At 42.3% G+C, this 27,987-nt stretch overlaps 1 protein-coding gene across 1 annotated transcript; it reads left to right on the top strand.

The window, feature by feature from the left end:
- Positions 1-1,588: 1,588 nt before the first annotated feature.
- Positions 1,589-19,872, top strand: CISD2 (CDGSH iron sulfur domain 2). Its single transcript, XM_075543976.1, has 3 exons — positions 1,589-1,823; positions 16,244-16,458; positions 18,871-19,872. Exons 1-3 carry the CDS (start codon positions 1,721-1,723, stop codon positions 18,958-18,960), a joined length of 408 nt encoding a protein of 135 aa, XP_075400091.1. The 5' UTR covers positions 1,589-1,720; the 3' UTR covers positions 18,961-19,872.
- Positions 19,873-27,987: the final 8,115 nt, after the last annotated feature.

Genomic DNA, 27,987 nt, shown 5'->3' with positions numbered 1-27,987 from the left:
CTGCACAAGACCTCTTTAGGATGCTGAAAAGCAAGGATGTTACTTGAGGACTAAGGTGTGCCTGACCCAAGACAAGTCATGGTATTTTCAAAGGCCTCAGGTGCATGTGAAAGTTTGGACAATGAATAAAGAAGACTGAAGAAGAAATCGTCTATTTGAATCATGGTGCTGGAGAAGAAGACTCAAAGTACCATGGACTGCTAAAAAGACAAACCAATTTCTCTTGGTAGAAGTACAGCCAGAGTGTTCCTTAGAGGCAAGGATGACAAGACTTAGTGTTACATACTTTGGCCATGTTGTGAGGAGAGACAAGTCCATGGAGAAGGACATGCTCGGAAAAGGAGAGGAGCAATGGAACAAGAGGAAGGCCCTCCCTGCATGAGATGGATGGCAGTGGGTGCATAGGGGAATTGTGAACACAGTGCATGGCCAGCAGTTTGTTCTGCTCACAGGGTCCCTATGGGCTGGAACTGACTCAATGTGGCGGCACCACCACCACCACCCACCCAGCACATGCAGTCAGCAAGTGCATTCCTTCAAGTATTTTGACATCAGCGAAAATGTGAACAAGGAAGGTGCTTCTGGGAACTGATGCTCCTTTCACCCTCAAAATCATTTTTGTTTTGTTTTATAATTCATCATTTTATTGGGAGCTCCTACAGCTATCTTAACATTCCAGAGTTCAATCACATCAAGCAGTATTGTACAATTGTAACCAGTTTCAAAACATTTTTCTTCTTGAACTCCTTGATCTCAGCTCCCCATTATCTACTTCCCCCAACCCTTAATATTATTTTCTCTTATAATAGCTTTAAAAAAACATTTTATTAGGGGCCCATACAACTCTTATCACAATTCACACATACACATACATCAATTGTATAAAGCACATCTGTAACATTCTTTGCCCAAATCATTTTCAAAGAATTTGCTCTCCATGTTAATAGCTTTTTTTAAAGCTATTTTGCAGTCCTTTTTTTTCAAGTGACAATAAGTACAAAGGCCTTCATGCACACGTCAGGATTCAAGTACAAGTCCTGCAACACAATACCAGAAGGCTTCATACTCTTGGCAAGGTTTTGGTTAACCGTAGGGGAAAACTGTCTGTGTAAGGAACTTAACACATCTATGGACAAAAACAACAGGCTTCCAAACCTCAGGGCCTGGGAGCAGAGTCGCGATGCACTGACTAGCACCAGCGCTTTAAGGATTTCTGAGTTGCGGGGTTTTCTCCTCTTTCAGCATGGGCCTGTAAGGGTGAGCAGGAGAACCGGGCGCAGCGTTAGGACCCAGGCCCCCGTTGGGAGGAGGAGCGCAAGAAAAGAGTAACACACTTTCGAAAGGCCCTTTCGGGCTACAAAGCGCTCTCATTTTTTATCGCACTAGATACACTTGCAAAACTTGGAGATACACTTGGAGTCATCTTCAAATCATCACTCCCCAGGCCGGCAGCAGCACCACCCACGAGCCCCAGGCCCCGCCCCTCGGCCGCCGCGCAGCGCCTCAGCGCCGGCGGGGCGCGCGCGTCACTCGCTCGCAGCCAATCGGCGCCCGGCAGGTCACCTCTCCTCCAGGCCCGCAGCTCCACCCCTTCCCGCCGGCCGCAGGGCACCGGATCCAAGAAGCCCGGCGGGCCGCCAGCCGTTCCGCTCTGGGCGCAGGCGCGGCAGTTCCCCGGGGAGCGCGGGTGGCGGGTGGCGAGCGGACGCCGCCGGCGAGGATGGTGCTGGAGAGCGTGGCGCGCATTGTGAAGGTGCAGCTCCCTGCGTATCTGAAGCGGCTCCCGGTGCCGGAAAGCATTACCGGGTTTGCTCGGCTTACAGGTAACCCCCTCCCCATCGGCCAAGCCCCGTCCTCACGTCCCGGGAGGCAGGTGGCGGGGCCCACACGTCGGGCCCAGGGGCGGGGCCAGCGGCCGGTGACCCTTGACCCCGAGCCTGGGGAGGTGAGCGGGCCGAGGTGCCCGGGCTTCCCGAGAGCGTGCGGTGCCACCTCGCGGCGCGTGGCGGCCCTCGCGCCCCGTTCGCCGTGCCCTTGCATGGCGAAGGACGGGGTTTCACGGACGAGATGCCGAGGAAGCGGGCCAGTCTCACCCCCTGCACCTGCCCCGCATCCGCCCGGATTGGCGCCCTCTGCACTATGCTGCTGGGCTCTACAGCAGGCCAACTCCTCGCCATCTGAAGCCCAAACTCGCTGCCATCGAGGGGATGCCCCCTCGTAGTGGCGCTGGAGGAGAGGGTAGCACTGTCCCCATGAGGTTCCGAGACCAACGCTTCCCCCCGCGGGGTCGCTGAGGGTTGCGTATCTGGCGGTTCTTTTCGCCTCGGCCCGAAGTACACGGAGCAGCATGCTCTGCCTCCCATGCAGTGGGTCTGATGGGCAGCGCGCGCTCCGCGGTGGATCTTTCCCGTGGAAGGGAGCGAGTGTCGTAAAGAAATACGGACACACCACGGTAACACACATGCGGCTGTTTTATTAGGCCCAGAAAATAACCTCAGGGGACAGTCGATCTAGTCCCAGGGCATCTGAGGTCACTTCCATTACTCTGGGCCTTGGGCGGCTGAGGTGACTCAGGTTGGACAGAAGATAAACTATCCAGAAAGCATCCAAACACTGGTCTGTGGGGCCAGAGCTCACAAATGGAAACAAGGATGGACTGCAAACCCCACAGTTTAAGATTTCTGTTACTGATTGACAGTCGCCATCCGGAATGCAGCCAGCCGTTTGCTTGTTTCTAAGTATTCCATAGTAAAGAGGGGATGCTGGTAAACCAGACTCAGCGAGTAAGGTGGTGAGGAGCTAAGACCATGTTGAATTAAATACAGAGAAGCCCTGCTTTGTCAGTGGGTTAAGCATTAGACTGCTAACCAAAAAGTGCACTTCAAACCCAGCTTCTCGAAGGGAGAAAGGTCTGTAAAGATGTACCGCCGGAGGTCACTGAATTGGGGCCAGCGTGGAGAGTCGTGCGGTGTTCAGTGCTGTTCTGCTGAGACCCGCCAGGCACTCTCTTGCATTGTGGGGGGAATCAGGTGATCTGTGGCCCCTGTGCTATGGGGCAATTCTACTACACTTGATCTTAGCCAAAAGGCTGAGAAGCAATATGGGGCGATTTGAATCAGAGTCAGCTCTGAGTCAGCAGTTTATTGTAATAGAATTGCAGCAATTATGTCAAGCTTGTAGACTTTTCTCTTTCGTTTACATAAATGTACATATTTCAGTGTAATTATATTATTCTAACAGCTGTATAAACATATTAACATCACTATATGCTTTTATTCCTAACGTACTAGTGGGAAGTAGCTCCATATCAGGTGCATTTTTCTCCTATAACCTATACCCTTGAAAGTGTAGTCATGAAAGTGGTCATCCCAGGTCAAAGTGATTTGATGGTTTTGTGACATCTCTTCCTTGTTGCTAATGTGCCATGTTGATGATTGGCATAAATCAACTGATGAATTTTTAACATTCAAGAAAGAAAAATATCCCGATTCCTACCTAAATCCAGTATAACCTGAATTATATGACTTGATTCTGATAGTAGCTAACTTTCTTATCCGTTTTAGTTTTGTGTTTTAAGTGTACCTTAAGCTGATTAGGCAGTATAGAACTCATCACTTCACAGTTAGTCTCATGAACTCACAGTGATAGTTCTTCCCTAGCCTGTAGAGTCCTTATGAGTATTGGCTTGATGGCTGTGAGGTTTCCTTCTGAAATCTTAACAAAGCACTAACAATAGCCAGTTGCTTTTGAGTTGCTCACCACCCATGATGACCCTGTGAATGTAAGAGCAGAGCTGGGAGTCATGGAATTTTCAATGGCTGACTTTTGGAAGTAGATCACTAGACCCCGTCTTCCAAGAAATAATAGCTTTGTCCCATTACATAGTGCTTACACTGTAGTTCTCTCCTTCCTTGATTATTTATTTATTCAGGAATTTATTATTTATTCAGGAATAAGTCTAATTGTAGTAAATGCATTGTGAATAAAAGGAGGTCGTGTTTCTCAGTGCAGAATATGTTTTAGAGTACCATGGAAGAAAAACGTAAGTGGCCATTTTTCACTACTAATCTCTTCAAAAGAAGTTACAATAGTAACATTCTAATGTTTCTGAATGAGATATGCATGGAGTTCACAATGTGTTGGACCAAAAATATGAGTCCTTTTTCAGCAGCTATTTAAAAGCTTGAGAAAATATTTTCATTTTCCATCCTTGCAAATAAGAGCAAAGGAGGATACAATCATATTAGTGCTATATTTCTTCCCTGTTTTGACTTTGCAGTTTTTTTAAGCAATTAACTCTCTCATGATGACTCTGCATTCTTAGTAAACACACGGAGAGTCTGGGTTTCCGGGCAGTATTTAAATATAGTTAATTCTTAGTGATCAGACACAATTTATTTAGGTCAGGTATTCTAAGAGTAAGGTTTCTAAAATAAATTAATGTGATTCTGTCTTTTGGAAGTACAGTGTGTTCTAATAGTTCTGTTTTAAATAAGAAAGAGAGAAAAACATGTTCAGTTAGCTTGTAGACCTTAATAGTGGAACAAAAGTAATCTTGCCATTTAGTCATTTATTTCAAGATTTAAAAGCTAGCCATGACACTTTGAAAGTAGTTCTTGTACACTTGAGCTATTTGACTTCTTTAAAATAAAGGTTTTTTACTCATAAAACACAAAGGAATGCATTCTAAGACTTTATTATGATTTTTTTCCTGGATGTATACATACATTGAAGCTGATTGCTCTAAAGAGAGTTGTATTTATTCAGAAGGGGCCAATTTTGTCTTGATCATGAGAAGTGGAACAGAATTGCCAGTATCTTTCTACAAGAAGACTTGTACTAACATGTTTATAGTAGTCACATCTACATAGCTAAAAATGGGCCCGTACCTACCAACATAAGAATGAGTAGTAAGTCATGGCGTATCCATGTGGTGGAAAACATAAGTTTGAAAAGGAACAAATTATTGATACTTTGGGAAATTTTAAAAATGATGTTGTGTGGAAGACACTTTAATTAAATCAGTTGTGGGGAGTAGAAGAGCAGGGGGATACTCTCTGGAGTGAGAAACGTTTACATATTATTTGCTGTGTGGCTGTATGGATGCATTTAATGGTCAAGTTCTTAGACCTAAACAGACCTCTTCATTTAAATTTAAATTGGTATGAGAAAATTTCCTCAGTTTTTAAAAAGACAAAGTGATGGGATTAAAGGTGAGTTTTTAAGTAATTATACTTTCTGTGTGAAAATGGCACAAAGGCCATTGTAATGGCCACACACAACTCTCAGCTAACTCTCATGGTTTTGGAAGTTTATTAGGGAAGTTGACTGTTTACCACAAAGCAGGATTATAAAACAGTAAAGATACACTCTTTGTCTAGTGATTGGTCAGTGATTTTTCCAGACTAAGAACAGACAATGAAGAAGTCTGAGCCCCCACATTGGAGGAAGGAGCCACTGAAAAGCTTTGGTCTCTCATTCTCAGCCTCTCAGTCACATACATGGTCCTTTGGCCTCTGTCTTCCTGAGCCAGGAAGCCTGCCTATTGCTCTGCCTCCCAGTCTCTTCTTGTCAGTGTTGATCCTCTGCTCGGTTACAGGGGTTACTTGCCTTGGTCTCTGGTTTCAGCATGGCACGGCATCTGCTGCCTCTGCCACCTCAGGCAGGGATCTTTTTTTTTTTTTTTTAATCATTTCATTGGGGGCTCCTCCAACTCTTATCACAATCCATACATCCATCCTTTGTGTCAGGCACATCTGTACATATGTTGCCATCATCGTTTTCAAAGCGTTTTCTTTCTACTTGACCCTTTGTAAATTCTTATTATTTTTTCATGTCTTGCATTGTCCAATGTCTCCCTTTACCTCCTTGTCTGTTGTCCATCCCCCTGGGAGGGGGTTATAGATAGGTCATTGTGGTTGGTTCCTCCTTTCTCCCCCCGACCTTCCCCTTACCCTCCTGGTATCGCTACTCTCAATATGATCCAGAGTAGTTTTTCTGTCCTGGATTCCCTGTGTTGCCAACTCTTATCTGTACCCATGTACATGCTCTGGTCTAGCCAGATTTGTATGGTAGAATTGGGGTCATGATAGTGGGCGGCGGGAAGCATTAAAGAACTAGAGGAAAGTTGTATGTTTCATCGGTGCTATACTGCACCCTGACTGGCCTGTCTTCTCCCCATGACCCTTCTGTAAGGGCATGTCCAATTGCTTACAGATTGCCTTTGAGCCTCTACTCTTCACTCCCACCCTCGTTCACATTATGATTTTTTGCTCTGGGTCTTTGGTGCCTGATCCCACCAACACCTCATGATCACACAGGCTGGTGTGCTTCTTCCATGTGGGCTTTGTTGCTTCCGAGCTAGATGGCCAATTGTTTACCTTCAGGCCCTTAAGACCCGACACACTATGTCTTTTGATAGTCGGGCACCATCAGCTTTCTTCACCACATTTGCTTATGCACCCATTTTGTCTTCAGCGATCGAGTTGGGAAGGTGAGCATCTCAAGAGTTCAGCCAGGCGTCTTGAAAGTGCTCCATTGGTGGTCCCAGGAATTCCTTCCTGCTTTTGAGATGCTCTCATAAATGTGGAGAAATGGTAACCCAAACTGGCCAATCTCCCCCCTCCCGGTCCCCATTAGTGTTTTACACCCATTATTTGCATAGTCTCACCTAACCATTTCTTGGGAATCACAGGGACATGTATAGAAGAGCCCTATTAAGAAATTTCAGTTCACCATAGTGTATAAGATTATTTCAGAAAGATTGAGGAATAGTAACCCTGTCCTTTGAAAATGTAGGAAAAGATTTCTGTAGTTGTCAAACTCTCTCCCCTTCCTATTTTAAATTCCTCAAGCCATCAAATATTTATTGAGCAACTACTATAAAAACCCACTGCCATTGTTCCTATTCTGACTCAGCAACCCGATGCAGGGGTTCCAAGGCTATACCTTTTTACTGGAGCAGATAGCCTCATCTTTATCCTCCGGGCAGCTGACCTTGCACTTAGCAGCAGCTCAGCACTTCAGGGCAGGTTATGTTCTAGTTACTGGGACACTGGAACATGGTTCTGTTCTTAATAATGAATGAAATTTAAAAAAATTGATCATTAATTTAAATGTTATAGGCCTTTTGGTCCTAAACACAGTCTTCAGTTAGATTTGTTTGTTTGTTGGGATACTTGCTTTAAAAATAAATTTTATTGTGCTCACATTAGAGTTTATACAAGTTAATTTTGCGTTAAATAATTTGTATATAAATTGTTCCATGATATGTGTTGTTCTCTCTCCTGTGTGTCACCCCCTCCACTTTTCTCGGCCATCCTTACTATTAACCTGGTTTCCCTGACCCTCCCTACTTCTCATTGTTGAGCACATGTTGTCCTTTGGGTCTTGAACAGCTAACCTTTCCAAGGCGCGCGCACACCGCTGGTGTTACTGTTCATAATAGAGGCCAGCCTGTCATTTGTCTGAGAGGCGGTCTCAGGACTGGCTTCAGCTCCATGTCCGAGGGAGGGAGGACAGTAGTCTCAGGGGTTTCCTAGTTTCTATCAGATCATTAAGTTTAGGTCTAATTTTCTGAAGTTGAGTTTTGTCTGTGTTGTTTCTCATTCTATCTAGGACCTTTTCTTGGGCCCCTGGTCATGATGGTCAGTGGTGGTGGCCAGGCCCCTCTAGTTCTTCTGGGCTCCGTCTAGAAGAGGCTGTAGTTTACAGGGCCATTTGTTTTTTTGGGCTAATTGCTTCCTTGGGTCTTCGGTTTTCTTCACTCTCCTTGTGCAGGGTGAGAAGAGACTAATAATTGTATCTTAGAGGGCCACTTACAGACCTTTAAGACTCCAGATGCCACTCACCACACTAAGATGTGGGTAGGACCTTGTCTTTTTGTATCAATTGATCTAGATGTTCTCTGAAACTACTCTCTTAGCCTTCAAGCCTATTAATTCAGTCTCCAAATAGATGTTTGTTTGTGTTTATTATGGTGTATAATATATTATTATATATAATATGTTTCATTATTTACCATCCATTAGGACAGACTAGAACTGCCACTGTGACGTTCTGGGACTAACTCTTCATGGCAGTAGAAAGCCACATCTTTCTCCTACAGAGTGATTGGTGGTTCCAAACTGCTGACCTTGGAGGTAGCAGCCAACGCATAACCCCTATGCCACCAGGACTCCTTGTATTTTTGTGCACCTCTCAGCATCTTTCTTTTCCCCCATAATGTATATTCCCTTCACCAGAAGTAATATCCATGTAGCATGTAGTTAGTGGTTCTTTGTCCCCTTCCCACCCCTTTCTTTTCTTACACTGTGTGTGTGTATTTAGGATTAGAGATTAGTACCACCATTCACCTAGATAATGAAACTAGAAATCAAGAATGAGCTTCACTTACTCCATTTACTTCAAGCTCCGACCATATACTCTTTCACCAATTCCTGTGCGTTTTACTCCCTGAATTTGAATTATGGTGTGGGTGAAGAAGTTACCATGGACTGCTAACAGGACAAACACATCTGTCTTGGAAGAAGTACAGCCAGAGCACCTTAGAAATGAGACAAAGAGATGTCATTTCAGTTGCTTCAGACATGTCACGAGAGATCAGTCTCTGGAGCAGGACATCATGCACAGTAGAGGATCAACAAAAAAGAGGAAGGCATTCACGGAGATGGATTGACACAGTGATTTCATCAGGAGGGTGCAGGACTGGGCAGTCGTTCGTTTTGTTGTGCAGAGGGTTGCTATGAGTTGGAACTGACCAACAAGAACATGTTTTGAGAAAGGGGCTGTTGATCGCAGCCCCACTCTAGATCCCAGTGAAAAGCCATGCACTGACTTCTCAAAAATGTGCATGTAGTCACTGTATGCTCTGTTGTGGGCAGTTTCAGGGGTGCTCCCAATTCTGTATTATTTCAGTGGGTTCGTTCCAATACGTCATCTTGTTTCATTCCCTCCCAAACTTTGTTCTTTATGCCCTTCCTTTAATCCATCTTCCTCTCTTTAAGTCTTTGCTCATCCTAGCAGAGTATCTCTTCTTTGTATTGCTTATATATTCCACGACACTACAACCTGTTTTGTTAGTCTGCAGTCCCTACAAGATGAAGTACTGCTTAGCGGTTGGACGGCGTCTTTTAATTTTCATATCTTTAATAGCGGGCAAGTGGCACAGTGGCTCATGTGTTGGGCGGCTGAACCGCCAAGTCAGCCGTTGGAAAGCACTAGCCACACTACAGGAGAAGACGAGGCTTTCACTCCTATAAAAAGTTATAGTCTTTCAAGCCCACGGGCAGTGCTACAATGTCCTACGGGGCCACTAGGAGTTGTAATTGTCTTGATAACAATGAGAAGGATGGTTGATTTTTTTCCCTTAAGTCTTATTGTATTTTAATTTACACTGTTAACATTTAAAAGCCATGAGCTGAAGGCCAATGTATTAGAATTTATAGCAGTTATCCCAGATGCCAATATATATCGTAATAATATTTAATGTTATTTTACATTAAATAATCAAATGACTATTTAATAAGATACTACACTAGATACTGGGACCCATAGTAACCATGAATTTATTACTTAAACTTAGAAAACTGAAACCAAGTTCCATTTCATTTATTCAATTCTGACACATAAGGACCCTGTATAGCATAAGTTCCTAATATTATTGGGTCGACTGCATCCTTTCTAGAAAAAAAAAATTAATGCTTTCCTGACAGTGAAAACTTTTATACTATAACCCATCATCCAAGATAAAGAGGAACATGTAATTATCAGTTTTGCCTCACCCCCTCCATTGTTCCAGTGACTCGAGGGGACATTGTTACCCCTGATTTTGGGAAATGCTGCTGTATAGAGATTCTGAAGCTTTGTAAATAGTTACCAGGTAGAACCCTCTTCTTTCTCCCCAGAGCTGGGTGGTGGGTTTGAACCACCAACCTTGCAATTAGCAGCCCAATGCCTAACCTACAGTGCCTCCAATAATTACAATATAATGTAGTGAGTGAGAAAGTGACTGGACATTATCTACATTAATTCATAAGTCATTTGATAAAAATATACCAGGGGTACAAGAAGATCAACCAGAAATAAAGCTCCACTGGGCAGAGCTTTCATATATGCATTTTTCCCTGGTAGGGGAGCATTGAGCAACTTGTTCTGAGCTGGTGCACCTGGTGGCGTCACCTGGGAAGGTTCTCTCTGGTAACACTGAATTTTTTCATAGTAAAAGCAGTTTTGCTTGAACTTCATTTTTTGTGATGACCAATTTAAGAGAACAGCATGTGGCTGTGAGATTTTGTTTCCTGCTATGGAGAAATGCCGCAGAAACTGCTGTGATATTGAACACAGCTTACAAGGACAGTGTTATGGGAAAAACTTGAGTGTATGAGTGGTTTTCTCATTTCAAAATAGTGAACTGTCCATTAATGACAAACGTCATTCTGGAGGTCCGTCAACTTCCCATACAAAGTGTTGACAAAATTTGTGCACTTGTGCGTGAAGACTGATGATGGCCCACGGAAGAGATGGGGAGCTGTCTGGACTATGTTGGAGCTTAGTTCAGCAAATTTTAATGGAAAATTTGGGAATGAGAAGGGTCGCTGCGAAATTTGTGCCTTGGGTTTTGACTGACCAGGGAAAAAGAGCATCGAGTTAACATGCTGTGCTTTGAAAGACCAGCTCTGAAGTGACCCAAACCTTTCTTTCCAGGTCGTTACTGGTGAGGAGACATGGTGCTGTTCTTAGGACCCCCAAAGCAAACACTAATCAAGCCAGTGGAAGATGCCATTGTCACCTTGTTCAATAAGAGCTCATCAAATGAAATCAAAGATCTAGACAGTTCTCATTTGTGTGTGTGTTTTTTTTGATGTGAGGGGCTTAGTGCATTTGGAGTTCATTTCACTTGGTCAGACCGTTAATGAAGCCTTCTGTTTAGAGGTTTCGAAAAGATTGTGTCCAGTGTGCCACACGGGGACTGGTTTTGCTGCCACAGCAATGCATCTGATCATGCAGCCATCTCATTGCGCCAGTTTTTGGCAACAAACAAACAAACCCCAGCATGCCTCTCTTGTGCCATGAACCTTACTCGCCTGACCTCACTCTGTGTGACTTTTTTGTTTCGACGAATGAGGAGGGACATGAAAGGACAGTGATTTGATGACGTAGAAGAGGTGAAGAAAAAAACAAGGGAGGTGCCGTCAGCCATCCAACCAGATGCGTTTGAGAAGTGTTTTCGAGAATGCAGTTGCAGATTGGACAATCGTATTCAGTGTGACGGAGAGTACTTTGAAGGTGATAGGTTGTTTTGTAAAAAATTTAAATACACAGTTTGGGGAGAGGTGTAATATTCTGGGCTTTTTTGGGTAAACCTCTTATGAATCATCGCTGTGTGTCACGGATTGTAGATCACAACTTTTTTCCTTGAAGTCCTATGCAGGGGGCTATTTTGCAAACCGCAGGTAATAACAGGATTTTGATCACAGACACATAAGGAAGTGCAGAGGAAACGATTCACTGAGCTTTGTGAAAACAGGGAAGAGATCTGTAGGAAGTGCTATTTGACGGTCCATATAAATTAGGCACACCAGGCGGAGAACAAGGCATTGCCAAGAGAAGGCACTTGGTGCCAAGGACACAAGAAACCTGCTTAGGGAATAAACTGGTGTTATATTCATGCTAGCAAAATGGTGCTTTGTAGAACCAATACTTCATAACAGTACTGTGTAAAATCTTTTGTTTTGATGGAAACATAATACCTAACTAGCCACGGTGGCTTATAAGTTCTGTAAGTGTGACTAGTGTGTCATAAGAAATTGAATGTAAAGATTTGCTTATATTCGTTAAAAGTTACATAGCCTTGTTTGGATGTTGGCTACCCTACTGGACAGTTCTGATAGGAGATAGATCTCTTCCAGCTCTGCAACAATTCTGTGCACTCTCCAGAACTTTAATTCAATCAGAGAATCCGTCTCTTGGTTATGATTTTCTAACCACCAACATGACAGACAAGTTAAAGAAGAGCTTCATTCTGAGAACTGAAAGATATATCACTGACAATTCCTACCATACAGCATAGGCAAGTTGATGTGGCAAAATAATTTTTTAAAGGAGTTACTAATACTTTCCTGTCTGCATAGTCTACTAATAAAAGCTACTATTTACTGTATTTTCATGTCAGGGACTCTTATTGGTGCTAAACATTGAGATTACATAACAAACTGGTTTGGGCTTTATCCCCATGGTGTCACATCAAAAGTAATCCTTTGAGAAGAATTGGTATAACCCAGACTTTCTTACAATAGTTAATTCATAACAATGATCACTTAGGAGGTGTTATACCAAGAAAGGAGTCGATTTCATTTCAGATCTGTTGAATTTGATGCCTCGTGGTTTGAGAAAAGACTGGATTTAGGGATTTTGGTCTAAACCTGATTAAGCTACAGTTTACATACTGGTAAAATGGGACTAGTAATAGTACCTACCATTTACAGTTGTGTAAACCAACAGCATATTAGATAATTCAACGGCATTCTTAGCATAGCCTATTCATTTATCATTAAAATGTATTAGAATGCACTAGCACATAATCTCTTAAATTTCTTTTCTCTTTTTTTAATTTAATAATTTTATTGGGGACTTGTCCGAATCTTATCATAATCCTTACACGTACCCATTGTGTCACGTATATTTGTACATTTGTTGCCATCACCATTCTCAAAATAATTGCTTTCTACTTAAGCCCTTGGCATCAGCTCCTCATTTCCCCCCCTCCCTTCCCACTTCCCCCTCCCTCATGAACTGTTGATAATTTATAATTTATTATTATTCTGTCATATCTTACAATGTCTCCCTTCACCCACTTTCCTGTTGTCCATCCCCCAGGGAGGAGGTTATATGTAGATCTTTGTAATCGACTCTCCCTTTCCACCCAACCTTCCTTGCACCCTCCCGGTATTGCTACTCTCAGCACTGATCCTGAAAGCATCATCTGTCATGGATTCCCTGTGTTTCCATTTCCTATCTGTACCAGTGTACATCCTCTGGTCTAGCCAGATTTGTAAGGTAGAATTGGGATCATGATAGTGGGTTGGGGATCGCGGGGAGGAAGCATTTAGGAACTAGAGGAAAGTTGTATGTTTCATCGTTGCTACCCTGCACCCTGACTGGCTCGTCTCCTCCCCATAACCCTTCTGTAAGGGGATGTCCATTTGCCTACAGATGGGTCTTGGGTCCTCAATCTGCACTCCCCCTCATTCATAATGATTTGATTTTTTGTTCTTTGATGCCTGATACCTGATTCTTTTGACACCTCATGCTCACACAGGCTGGTGTGCTTCTTCCATGTGGGCTTTGTTGCTTCTGAGCTAGATGGCTGCTTGTTTACCTTCAAGCCTTTAAGACCTCAGACGCTCTATCTTTTGGGCACCAGCAGCTTTCTTCATCACTTTTGCTTATAAACCCACTTTGTCTTCAGCGATCGAATTGGGAAAGTGAACATCATGGAATGCCAGTTTAATAGAACACAGTATTCTTACATTGAGAGGGTATTTGAGTAGAGGCCCAATGTCTTTCTGCTACCTTAATGTCCATCTGCTAAACCTATACATATATTCACTTAGATCTATTCCTTCATCTTCATATGTAAATATATTTACATATGTAAATGCCTTTATTTTGACCTCTATAAATGCCCTTTGCCTCTTAGTTCTTTCCTCTGTTTCCTTTCACCTTCCTCTTGTCCCACCATCATGCTCAGCCTTCATTTGGGTTTCAGTAATTCCTCTCAGTTACATTACCCTTGATCATGCCCTACTGGGCCTCCCACACCCACCTTACCACCAATTTGGTTCACTTGTTGTTCCCTTGTCCCTGGGTTTGTTAACACTACTTCCCCCTATCCCATGTCCCCCTGGAACTGTCAGTCCAGTTGTTGCCTCCTCCAGATAGTTCATCCAGCCTATCTTATTTAGACAGACGTGAAGAGATAATAACATGCATAAAACAAGACAGAGCAAAACAAAGCAACAAAATAAAATAAAATAACAACAACCAAAAGCCAATGACAAACAACCACAACAACAACAGCGAAAATGAAATGCCTGTAGTTTGTTCAAGGACTGTTTGTTGGCCTTTAGGAGTGTTTTGCAGTTGAGTCTGATGGGGTGCACGCCCTGGCTCCATCCTGTTTTTGGTATTCCCTGGGGACTTGGCTGTTCTTTTCCCTTCCTTTTCTGTTACACACCATCAGTGTTTTGCCTCAGGGTGATTGGGTGCTATTCCCACACTGTGTCTCCAGTGTTGTCCCCTGTATGACTATGCATCAGTGAGGGATGTCGTGGCTCATAGTGGGGCCGGCCATGTGGTCCTCTCTGTGGATTGACTGCTCTGAGTGGGAATCTTGTCGTCAAGGCTTGGTGGGCCAGGATGTGCTCCACTCTCTCTTCCTCCCCCTTCATTTGCTCCCGTGTGCCCTGATTAGACGTGTCCCTCTCCCTGAGCTGCAGCTTCAGTGCTGTCCTTGAAATAAATTCTTCTGGGGGGAGGGGCAGTTGTCCACAAAGTTGGGATTGTTGCCAGCCCCTCATACCTCTCCACTGGTCCCTGTTCCATTCCGGTATGTTGCATTCACATCTTGGCACACTGGGTTGAAATCTGGTCCCTCTTTCCCAGTGGAGATATAAACAATATACTCCCTTTAGGTGGGCTAGTGCCCTGTTCCTCTGCGACCCATTTATTTTAATTTTTTTAACTCCCCCCCTCCTTTTTAGTGGGCTACCATATGTATCCCTGGATTTGATCTGACCCCTTTAGTTTCTTTTCTTTACCAAGCTGTTTGTATATAATGCCTAGCAGGGAATCAAGACTCAGTGAAGTAAGTTAAATAATAACTCTTTAAGAACAGAAAGGATTCGCAACAGGTTTATTAACAGATATTTGATAAATGCAAGCTGACATGGTTATCTTAGTTTACTGGTGTGTTATTTTATGTCACTTGTAATTCACATCACCTAAAACAGTGCTCCAGAAGACATTAAACCAATATTTAGAGAATGATGTGTATCTTATAATGAGACCATTCAATATATGAATGTTTCCATTCTTTAAATAGTAGCTCTTACATGCTCAAATATTTCTTTAGGTATTAAAATGACACAAAAGAAAGTGAATTAATCATTGTAGGTATTGTGTAATTATCATTAAAATTAAGCTTAGAAGATGGTGCCTGACTTCTGTTACCAACTGTTTTGAAAAGGATCATGTTAGAAGTCCCTAGATAGAGAGGGAGAGAAATATGGGACACAATTGAACATCATTTTAAAAAGACCCAAGTTTACTGGTTGGATAGAGACGGGTGAAACCCCCAAGATTATGGTCCTCAGTTACACTTCAGATCTGGAAGTGAACCCACCCTTCTGACAAAACCATCAACAAGTGTATAAGGGGAACAAAAGGAGCCATGGTGGTGGTGTGGTTGTGTGTTGGACTACTATTCACATGGTTGGCAGTTCGAAACCACCATCAACTACGTTGGAGAAAAGACTGCGTTTTCTGTTTCTGTAAAGAGTGAACACTCTCGGAAGCCCACGTGGACTCAGTATGAGTCAGCATTGACTCAAATGTCCTTGAGTTTGAGTTTAAAGGGGAATAATAACAATGAGGTAAACACCTTAGAATAATCAACCCTTTAAGATCTAAAGGACAGAGTCCAGCAGGGTAGGAAAGAAGAGGAATGGAAACAGGAAACTGGAAGGCAGTGGGATAAGTGGTGGCACTTTGGGAGATGCAATAATAAGTGAGATGAAGCAAGATGTGCATGAATTTTTAAATATAAAATTTATGATCTGCTTTGTAAACCAGCCAATGACTCTTAACTTATAAATCATTGTTGAAATTTTGTGGCTATTTTGTTGTATGGATTTTAGCCGTAGTACAAAGGGGAAAAAGGTGAAAAGGCTTTTTAAACTATAAAGTTATATGGCACATTGGATTTTGTTTGCATTCATTATGGTGATCGTATACCTCATGGGGACAGTGAGGTAGATATTTGAAATGGGAATTCTCAAAACTCAGTTTTCTAACACCCAGTATCTCACATTAACCCTTAATGAAGCAAGGTGTTGGTCCTACGTGTAGCTTGCTAGATTGAGTGGCTCTTTCATTTTAATGAGAACTGGTAAATAAAGAATCTCAAGGAAAGCAGCCATGCTCTTTTACGAGCTACAATTCTAACCAACCTGTGTCTGTTTAGTTTCAGAATGGCTTCGGTTGTTGCCCTTCCTGGGAGTGCTTGCACTCCTGGGCTACCTTGCTGTCCGTCCGTTCCTCTCGAAGAAAAAACAGCAGAAGGATAGCTTGATTAATCTTAAAATACAAAAGGAGAATCCCAAAGTTGTGAATGAAATAAACATCGAGGATTTGTGTCTCACTAAAGCAGCGTATTGTCGGTGTTGGCGGTCCAAGACAGTAAGACGTCTTAATTACATTTACAAGAAACTGTGGAGCTTGAATGGTTTTCCTTCTGAAATCCCAGTTTTGAGATTCTGGAAGATAAGAAATTTGTTTCTAATACTCAGTATTGAGCGTCTATTTTCCCAAAGTTCAAATTTCACAATTGAGACTGTTTGTATTTGAAAAGTTATAACAACAAGAAAGCACAGAAATCCGTTATTTCCCAATGGCTCAGCCTTTGTTTGAGCACAGCTTCTTCCATTGTGGGATCCCATGTGGGATTGCTTATTGAATATGGAGGATTGGGCAACAGTCAACAGTTTTCTGAACCTGCAGTGACAAAAATTAATTAAAATCAAATGCATAATGACTCTTCGTTGCTTTCGGCAGAACTTTACCATGTTGCAAATTTCTCAAGCGACAAGTGGTCAGGAGTTGAAAAAATTTAACGAGTTATGTAATCCTTTGCTTTTAAAATACATGTAATCTTTGAGGGAAAAAATGAAAGACTTTTAGAAAAGAGCTGGCACTTTAGAGTCAAAATAAATTATGTCCCAATTTGGTGTTGAATACTTAGAATATGACTCTGGTTAGGCAAATTACTTAATTTTCTTATTTCTTTGATCATCAGTTTATGAAAATCTGCTCATTTACTAATACAACAGGCATTATTGAGGATTCACTGAGATGATATATATAAAGAGTTATTTTTAGAAACTTTTAATGTAGAAATTATAAAGGAGTTTGAAATGATTACTCAAAGCTGTTGATGAAATCTGCTTCTAGTATTACTTTGTTTGTAGGATATTTGGACTTTGAAGTAAAATAATGTTCATAATTTATAAAGGCAAACTAGAACAATTTAGGGGGGAGTGACTCAAATATAGAATTACACAAATGGATGGAATGGTACTAAGCCACAGAAACCATACTTTGAAAGACTGTTTAATGTCATGAGTTCACGATGTAGAAGAAGAACAAGTTACAGGACGAGCATCCCTCCCCAAACCATTGCCACTGAGTCAGTTCTGACTCACCGTGACCCTGCCCCGCAGAGCAGAAGAGTAGAGCTGCCCCATCGGGTTCCGAGACTTAGTTTAAATCTTTGTAGGAGCAAAGACCTCTCTCCTTTGGAACTGCCAGCGGGTTTAAATCGCTGACCTTGCTGTTAACAGTCCAACAAGGACCCAAACACCCCTGCTCTCCGAGACACACATTAAATACACAAGGAGAAATGCATAAAAGGTTAATTTGTCTCTATTTCTAGGTGGATTGCGAGGAACTTTGTTTTTCTTAAGTCTTTTTAATGTTTTTCCAAAAACTTGCAGTTTGAGTGTAGTAAGAAAACATGAAATTTAAATTCCAATTAAAATTTTAAAAATCTGTGAAAAAGGGAATGAGCTCAAATTTGGACTCCACAGAGAAGAGTTTATGTTGATTTTTATTTAAACCTACTTTATTTTGTATTGATTAAAACTGACACCAGATACTGGACCACAAAAAACTAGGGGCTTTTTCAACATAAAAGATGCACTGAAAAAACTCAGCTTATCCTCTAGTATATACGGTAATATAGTTACCTATTTGTCATATTTGCTATGGTAGCAAATTGAGCTTAGATTAGATGTAGAATATGCAGGTAGTCTCTGATGTACAATGTGCTGTCACTTGGTACCAGCAGGGATTGGTTCCGGAATCCTTCTCAGATGTCAAAATCTGCAGGTGCCAAAGTCCCATATACCAAATGTTGTAGGCTTTGTATGTGCATACAGTATTATACATCCTCCTGTATATTTTACATAACTTCTGCATTTATACTTAATTCAGTATAAATTGGATTTTTATACCCTCTTTTAGCCTTTGAGGGATTGCTTTAACTACTTGATTGCTTTATCCCACCAAATATTTCCCACCTGTAGTTGGTTGAATCTGCAGCTGAAGCAAACTACAATGTAGAGGGTCGACTATAGCTATATTTAAGTTCACATGACTGCGTCCTGTTACTTTTAAACCTTACCATCAGCAGTATGTACCACATAATTTAAGTTCACATGACTGCCTCCTGTCCTCTCAAACCTTACCATCAGCAGTACGCACCACATACAGTGTTGAAGCACAAAGTTTACTTTCCCAGACGTTCACTTGCAGGAGATCAGTGTTATGACTTGTAAAAATACCAATATTAAAGGTAATCATAATGAAAACTTTAAAAAGGTAGTCAACTCAGAACCAGTTCAAAGATGGCGAGATGGAATCTCATTGTTCAGTCCGTTGGAGGCTCCTGACAGCTCCTCCTGCGGGAAAGTGTATGGTGGATGTCGGTTGGTTTTAGTTTCCATAAGAAAAGTACTATGCTTTATGAGTATTTCAAACATTTCTGTTCAATCGTATTGTTAAAGTAACATGTAATTCTTTTTCTCTTTCCAGTTTCCTGCTTGTGATGGTTCACATAATAAACACAATGAGTTGACAGGAGACAATGTGGGCCCATTAATACTGAAGAAGAAAGAAGTCTAACAGTGATGAAATGGGAAGAACTGAATTATGTGCTGTAAAATCTTGTAACAATTTTTCTCATTCTTTGTCTAGAGGAAATCTTTGAAATGGTGGTCTTAATTATTACTACTGATTGAATAATTATTTCTGCCAATTTATTTTCTTGCTACACTACTGTTTATATTTGGTACTGTCATTTATATAAAAATTAAATTGTAGAAGTCTCATTATGGTTTCTAAGAATTCATTTATCTTTCAATAATAAAACCAGCAACTTCTCAACACTGAATTGGGATAAGCTAATTATTGCCAATGGGTTTAGAACTGCTTGTTAGATATCAATGTTTTCAACAAAATATAGTAATTTTTTCCCCTACACCGATAATTATATTATTTTTCAATTGCTTGTTTTGGGGCATTTGAAGTGATTTTTTTTCTTCTTGCCCTCTCATAATTCATTTTTTTTATTTTTAGGAGATAAATATTGCCATCCTGAATTTCCCGAGTGTTTACTGTGGTGTAAACTCTTACCTTTATAGAGGTTCCTGTCTAATTTATATGGATATCTCCATTTCAGGAAAGAAGTAAACTGGATATAAAAAGCTCCTACCAGGAACAGTTATTTATATTATAAAAGATTTGTTTAGTTTACAAAAGTTTTATTTGTGTCTGTTTATGTGTATATTTTGTGTCTTTGGAGCTGTGACTTAGTAATGGAGTGGGGATGGCTGGCAGCTCACAGCCTGCCTGCAGTACTTTGAATTAAATCAATTAGAAATCAAATAAATCTAAATTCATATGAAAACGAAAGTAATTTCATGTTCAAATTGTATCTATGTGAACTTTTTCTGTTTAAAGCAGTGTAAACCATAAAAACAAAATACAAAAAAATAGTTTTCAAAATAAACTGGAAAATCTTTAAAGCTTTTATAATTTTTAGCTTCCTGTTGAGTCGGTTTAGTTTTATCTTACATTGTAATTTGCATCTGAATAGCTAGCCTGAAGTTTGTCATTGAAATTTTAGTATTTTTAGTTCACTGGACCTTATTTTTGTGTGTGAACATTTCAGTGTGGTTTGGGGGAAAGCGTCCAGAGCAAATGTTTCCCTTTCTGTTTATACACATCTTGTTTGTGATGTTGGACACAGCCCCCTCTGAGCGGCAGTGCTCTTCCCACTTCCTGGGCCCCTGGTTTCCATGTGATCATCGTTCCTGACCCTTCTTGACTTTGGAATTTGGGTCTGGGCGGATGCTGTCGTTGTTTTCCGAGGTTGGTTGTTCTGAGAAGCTTTTTTCACTGGTGCTCATTGTTCCCTGCAGATGCTCCAGGGGTCTCGGTGATCTCCAGGACTTCACTGTGCTTCCTTTTTTGATGAAGACGGTACCAAAAGGAAAAATTCTTAAAGCTTTAGTTGAGCGTTTATATACATTAAAATGCCAAATCACTTTTACTTTCTTTGTCTAAATTAAAGGAAGCTCTAAGAAGCCCAGTCGAGCAAGGCCTACGCTCTTATATTCAGATTAACAGTTGCATCACCAGGCTTCCTTACACTACAGAGTAAGCAACTCTGGTGACAAAAAGGTTGGTGGTTTGAACCCAGCCAGTCGTTCTGCAGAAGAAACATCTGGCAATTTGCTTCTGTAAAGATTACGCCAAGAACACCCTGTGGGGCAGTTCTGTCATATAAGTCCTAAGTGACTCAAAGGCACACAACAACGTATACCAGCCTGTCTGCTTGCTGCTTGCTTAGTATGACACCTATATTACATGAAACCTACTGTTACATGAAGTACCCAAAGTTTCTGTTGTGTGCTCTTCCCTTTTCATGACCACCAGCAGGAATTTTCAACTTAAGGCTAGGTATATAGTCTGACCTTAAGAGATTTTTACCTGATCGGTCTCCAAAATTGTTTTACCTTCCTCTTGTTACCTGTTATTTGGGGGAAGAAATACAACATTGCTGGGGGTGGGGCAGTAGTAGTAGTAGTAGTAATAGGAGTAGTATGTGTGTGTGTGTGTGAGAGAGTGAGAGCTTTTCAACATCCTCAAGAACTTTATGTCAGATTAACTATTTAATTCCCCCAGCTGAATACAGGCTTTAGAAAAATTCCTCCTCTAGGAGTTTGGGAATCTTGGTGGATGTGTTAGGGTTCTCTTTATATATATATATCACAAGAAATGAACCGTTAAATTATATACAGATAGATAGGTAATACAAGAAATGAACAGTTAAATTATAAATTATAAAGCAGTAAGACACTAGCAGTCTTTGAGGGCTGCCAGTCCCTCTTCTGTAGAGAGAGCTGGGCTATATATACCTAGGCAGCAAACAGTAAGGCAGGTCACCAACTGTCGGTTCCCAGCTCCAGAGATGAACATTCCAATCATGTAGGCTTAAAGGGACCTTAACTTATAGCAACACAGTCCACAGGCTAGGTGTCCCACAGGTAGTGTACCCTTTAAATGGAGGCACAGAACTAGCAAGGTGAGGCTCACCGAGCCATTTATCTCTCTGCCCTTCAATTAATCCTACTTGTGTTTATCAGCCAGGCTGGCACAATAAACTATCTCAATCCACCCCTTGCCAACCTGGCACCTGTACACAATTCTTTAGCCATTATACTTAGATAATTTCCAGATATTAATGAAATCACACATCACCAATCATCTATCATACATGTAAATGAAAATACACTGAGTCAAATTATACCTGATATATCATACCTGAACAAGGGAAATATATGCAATAATCACATAAAAAGAAAATACATTGACAATTACAAACCTTGCTTTTGCAATTGATCATGTGGTCATAACTGATAGGTAGAACTACCTTCTACTACTACACATTCTTTATTACCTTTGCCCTCAGCAAGCACCTCAGCTGGCTGTGTTTTGTTTTTGTTTTTTTTGCCTAGTGGGGTGACCCAGACCTTCATTCCTGAGGGGTCTGGGTCATTATAAGTCCTGTCAGGATTGGGTTGCTGTAATGTACCATTTACTTTAATCACAGGGCATGGTAGCACTAAGAGTCGGCCTTTGGGATCTCCTGGATTCCAGACATATTCTTCTTTACCCCCGTTATGTAGCACCAGTCCAATTTCTCCTTGGTAATCAGGATCAATCACACCACTTAGTACAGTGACACCCTTCCTGACCTGTTGATCCAAAGGCATGAGAAGACCGAATTGCCCAGGGGGCATTCTCAGCTGCCAGTTCAGTGGAATCCATGCTGTGTTTCCAGGTCGAAGAGTTCCTTCCTTCAGGACCAGGACCTCCAGGCCTGAGGAACACAGGGTTGCTGGGACAGGAAACAAATATGCTGCAAGGGGATCACTAGGAGTAATAGTGAGGGGTGCCACTCCAGCTTCCACCCCTTGGTTCCTGGACCCATGAATTCTGACTATTGGAGACAGCACCATATATTGGCCCCTGGTTTAGAGCGTATACAGCTTCCTGGAGGACATTGCCCCAGCCCCGCAAGTTGTTGCCACCTAGTTGGCACCGTAATTGTGTCTTTAGGAGCCTATTCCATCGTTCTATCAAGCCGGCAGCTTCAGTATGATGAGGAACATGATATGACCAGTGGATTCCATGGGAATGGCCCACTGCTGCACTGTATTTGCTGTGAAGTGAGTTCCTTGATCTGAAGCAATGCTACGTGGGATGCCATGCTGGTGGATGAGGCATTCTGTAAGTCCACGATTAGTAGTTTTGGCAGAAGCATCACGTACAGGGAAGGCAAATCCATATCCAGAGTAGGTGTCTATTCCAGTAAGAACAAAACGCTGTCCCCTCCATGATGGAAGAGGTCCTATGTAACCAACCTGCCACCAAGTTGCTGGTTGATCTCCCCAAGGAATGGTCCCATATCTTGGACTTAATGTTGGTTTCTGTTGCTGGCAAATGGGACACTCAGCAATGGCAGTCGCCAAGTCAGCCTTGGTGAGTGGAAGTCCATGTTGCTGTGCCCATGCATAACCTCCATCCCTGCCACCATGTCCACTTTGTTCATGTGCCCATTGGGCGATAACAGGAGTGGCAGAGGAAAGAGGAGGACCAGTCTCCACGGCGCGTGTCATCTTATCCACTTGATTATTAAAGTCCTCCTCTTCAGAGGTAATCCTTTGGTGAGCATTCACATGAGATACAATTAACTTTACTTTCTTGGCCCATTCAGAGAGGTCTATCCACATACCTCTTCCCCACACCTCCTTGTCACCAATTTTCCAATCACGGTCCTTCCAATTCCCTAACCATCCAGCCAAACCATTAGCCACAGCCCACAAATCAGTATACAGTCTCACACCTGGCCATTTTTCCTTACAGGTAATCTGAACAGCCAGGTGCACTGCTCGGAGTTCTGCCCATTGGGAAGATTTCCCTTCACCACTGTCCTTTAGGGAGATCCCAGAAAGGGGCTGTAGTGCTGCTGCTGTCCACTTACGAGTGGCACCTGCATATTGTGCAGAGCCATCTGTAAACCAAGCATGACTTTTTTGGTCTTCACTTAAAGTATGGTAAGGAACTCCCCAGGAGGCCATAGGTGCAGACTGGGAGAAAGGAGGCAATGTGACAGGAGTGAAGACTGTTGGCATTTGGGCCACTTACTTGTTCCTTCAGGTCCTGCTTTGGCCCGATCTCGTATATACCACTTCCATTTAACAATGGAGTGTTGCTGCGCACGTCCAACTTTATGATTACGTGGGTCAGACAATACCCAGTTCATGATAGGTAATTCAGGCCTCATGGTGACTTGGTGGCCCATGGTGAGGCGTTCAGTCTCCACCAAGGCCCAGTAACAGGCCAACAGCTGTTTTTCAAAGGGGGAGTAGTTGTTTGCAGAGGATGGCAAGACTTTACTCCAAAATCCCAATGGTCTATGCTGTGATTCACCAATAGGAGTCTGCCAAAGACTCCACACTGCATCTTTATCTACAACTGCCACCTCTAGCACCATTGGGTCAGCTAGATTATATGGTCCCAGTGGCAAAGCAGTTTGCACGGCAGCCTGAACTTGTTGAAGAGCCTTTTCTTGTTCTGGGCCCCACTCAAAAATGGAGGCTTTTCGTGTCACTTGATAAATAGGTCGAAGTAGAACACGCAAGTGAGGAACATGTTGCCTCCAAAATCCGAAGAGGCCCACTAGGCATTGTGCCTCTTTTTAAGTCGTTGGGGGCGCCAAATGCAATAGCTTATCCTTCATTTTAATAGAAATATCTCTACATGCCCCACACCACTGGACCCCTAGAAATTTTACTGATGTGGAAGGTACCTGAATCTTCGTTGGTTTAATTTCCCAACCTCTTGTACACATATATTGTACCGATGAATTTAGAGTCTTTGATATATCCTCCTTAGTGGGCCCAATCAGCAAAATGTCATCAATATAATGGACCAGTGTGACATTTTGTGGATTAGACAGGTGGTCGAGGTCCCTTTGGACTAAATTATGGCATAGGGCAGAAGAGTTGATGTACCCCTGGGGGAGAGTTGTGAAAGTATATTGTTGCCCCTGCCAGGTGAAGGCAAACTGCTTCTGGTGGTCCTTTGAGACTGGTATTGAGAAGAAGGCATTAGCCAGATCAATAGCTGCATACCAAGTACCAGGAGAAATATTAATTTGCTCAAGCAATGTAATCACATCTGGGACAGCAGCTGCAATTGGAGTCACCACCTGGTTAAGTTTATGATAATCCACTGTCATTCTCCAGGATCCATCTATCTTCTTTACAGGCCAAATAGGTGAGTTAAATGGGGATGTAGTAGGAATCACCACCCCTGCATCTTTCAAGTCTTTGATGGTGGCACTGATCTCTGCAATCCCTCCAGGAATGCGGTACTGCTTTTGGTTTACTATTTTCCTAGGTAATGGCAGTTCTAATGGTGTCCACTTGGCCTTTCCTATCATGATAGCCCTTATTCCACATTTCAGGGATCCAATATGGGGGTTCTGCCAGTTACTAAGTTTGTCTATTCCAATGATGCATTCTGGAACTGGGGAGATAACCACAGGGTGGGCCCAGGGGCCCACTGGACCCACAGTGAGGTGTACCTGAGCTAAAACTCCATTGATAACTTGACCTCCATAAGCCATCACTCTGACTGGCGGGCCTTTGAAACATTTTGGGTCTCCTGGAATTAGTGTCACTTCTGAGCCAGTGTCTAGTAATCCCTGAAAAGCTTGATTATTTCCTTCCCCCAATGAACAGTCACTCTTGTGAAAGGCCGCAGGTCCCTTTGGGGAAGGCTATAAGACTAACAGTATAGACCTTCGCTGATGTAGCAGGGTCATCCTTCAACGGAACCCGGCCTCCCCTCATTGAAGGGGTTGTGGGTCTGTAAACTGGCTCAAGTCTGGGAATTGACTGAGCGATCGTGACTGTCTATTCTGCTGTTCACCTGATCTACCATTCTTTCGCCTGTACAGATCACGTAAATATTTAGTAGGTTTCCCATCTATTTCTCTCCTAGGGACACCGTGGCTAAGTAGCCAATGCCATAATTCTACACAAGACAGGTTGCTTTGATTACTATTGAAAACTTGTTGTCTATTATAACCACGCCCACCCTGTCTCTGTTGATTCAGTGCTGACACCTGCTGTCTACCATTAAGGAGACCAATCAGCCCCATTGTGGGCAAATGTCGCAGTTCGCTTAGGGCAGTGCCCACTGTTAATCCTGGGGCACATAAAATAGCAATCACAGGAGTCTTAAGAGATGCTGGGGCCCACTGCACAAACTTGCTCCTGATGGTGTGGTAAAGGGTATGCCCTCAGGACACCCCTTTTTTTTGGTCTATGGGAATATCCTGATAGATCCATTCCAATATACAAATTTCTCTAAGCTTTTGGATACCTTCCTCTACAGTGTACCAAGGTAGGTCAGGTACTTCAAGTTGGTCTAATCTAGGCCATCTGGCAGTCCATGCTTCATTGAACCAACCAAATAAAGACTTAGATCCTCCCTTAGCCTGTCTCACAGAGACATTGAAAGAAGAGTCTGTGGTTAGGGGTCCCATATCCAGAAACTCAGACTGGTCTAATATTACATTTCACGCACCAGTATCCCACACCCTTAGTAACCATTCCCAGGGATATTCCCCATGCTTCTGCTTGTATGCATATGAAAACTCGAGCAGGTCTTTATGAGTATAGCATGCTTCTTCTTGAATAATCATCTCAACCTCACCTTTAGGAGCTTTCTGAGAATTTTAGTGAGAGGTCTAGCGGAAATAATGGGTGGTGAGGGTGTTTCCTGGGTACTCTCAGCAATATTTTGTAAGGCATCTCCCTCAGGCAATGCTACTGATGCAGCCCCACCTGACATATCAACTTGAATAATCTGCTCAGGTGTTTCTAAGGGCTCAATATCCTCCTCTTCTGGATCATCAGCCCATATGTTCCCATGCCATGTTTCAGGGTCCCAACTTTTCCCAATTAATGCCCTTACTTTGGTTTCAAACACTACTTTCAAACTGCAATTCAGCTGCCATTGTATTTCAGCCACTTGTATAATGAGGCTCTGGACCTGGTTCTCAGCAATGTCAGCTCTTTTACTAGAGGAGAGAAGGCTCTCCTTTGTAGCACAGATGGAAGTTTTCAACTCCGTTAGTCTGCACCTGAGGCGTGCTTTTGAGGCTCTGAGATCATCCCTCTCCTTAATCACACTTTCCATTGTAAGAAGGACCAGCCAACCAGCTTCTCTATACTTGTCATCATTACAAAAACTCCTGGAAAATATCAAACATACGATCACCCAGAGCCTCTCCTTTAACCAGCACTCTGTCGGTGGTGCTACTTGAGGTATTATCTTTGCTATTTCACACTATGGATTAGTAAGAGTAGCAGACGTAGCTACGTTTTGGGGTGTTGAAGTAGCATTATTAGTGCTGTTAAGACTAATCAGGTTGGAAAGCCAATTTAAGAAACTCATATTTATGGTTTATTTCTCTAGAAGCACTCCTGATACCAAAATGTGTTAGACAGGGTTCTCTAGAGAGACAAAACCAGATTGCTAGTATATATGTACATATATATAGATAGATAGATAGATAACACAAGAAATGAACCGTTAAATTATATACAGATAGATAATACAAGAAATTAACAGTTAAATTATAAATTATAAAGCAGTGAGATACTAGCAATCCTTTAAGTCTTGAGAGCTGCCAGTCCCTCTTTTGTAGAGAGAGCTGGGCTATATATACTCAGGCAGCAAACAGCAAGGCAGGTCACCAACTGTCGGCCCCCAGCTCCAGAGATGAACATTTTCCAATCGTGTGGTCTTAAAGGGACCTTAACTTACAGCGACACAGTCCACAGGCTAGGCATCCCACAGGTAGTGTACCCTTTAAATTGAGGCACAGAACAAGCAAGGCAGCCGCACGCTGGTCTGATGATTAAAGAGTGAGAGACAAGCAAGGCAAGGCTCACCGAGCCATTTATCTCTCCGCCCTTCAATTAATCCTACTTGTGTTCACCTGCCAGGCTGGCACAATAAACTACTGCAGTCACGGAATGCTTTCCTTTATAGCAAACCATCCATATAATGGCAGTAGCATGTTTTAATGTTTCCCTTACTTGAATTTCATAGGAGAAAGTAAAATTTCCTAAAACCACAGGAGTTGTATCCATCAAATCAATTACAACTCACAGCAACACTGTTGGCTTGAGCAGAACGGCCCCTTTGGGGCCCCAAGGAAGCCTGTTCTTAAAGGAGCACAGAGCCAGGCCTTATCTCCCATAGCACTGGTGGTGGGTTTGAACTGCCAACTTTTGGATTAACAGCCGAGTGCTGTGCCACCAGGTCACCTCACAAAATGTAGAGATAAGTATAAAGTCAACAATATTTAACTTAGTCATGAGCATTTTAAAGAATTTTGAAAACTCTATTAAACTCCCCCCAAAGTAAAAGGCTATACTCAGAATAATCTGTTTTATTTCAGTTAAAGTTTATTAAGAATCAGTATGTTGCTGAAATATTTTTCCACATGTAAAAATTTTTCAGAAGCCTAGAACTAATTGTTGTGGCTGTTTGGTAGTGTCA

This window comes from Tenrec ecaudatus, chromosome 3, assembly GCF_050624435.1.
Source record: "Tenrec ecaudatus isolate mTenEca1 chromosome 3, mTenEca1.hap1, whole genome shotgun sequence".
NCBI lineage: Eukaryota > Metazoa > Chordata > Mammalia > Afrosoricida > Tenrecidae > Tenrec > Tenrec ecaudatus.
This window is presented reverse-complemented; position numbering and strand designations above follow the sequence as displayed.

What these genes read in the sequence shown, in the direction of transcription:
- CISD2 (XM_075543976.1), top strand. Translation starts at nt 1,721, where the DNA reads ATGGTGCTGGAGAGCGTGGCGCGCATTGTGAAGGTGCAGCTCCCTGCG. An exon ending in CGGGTTTGCTCGGCTTACAG is followed by an intron (nt 1,824 to 16,243) that starts GTAACCCCCTCC and finishes GTGTCTGTTTAG; the next exon opens with TTTCAGAATGGCTTCGGTTG. An exon ending in GGTGTTGGCGGTCCAAGACA is followed by an intron (nt 16,459 to 18,870) that starts GTAAGACGTCTT and finishes TTCTCTTTCCAG; the next exon opens with TTTCCTGCTTGTGATGGTTC.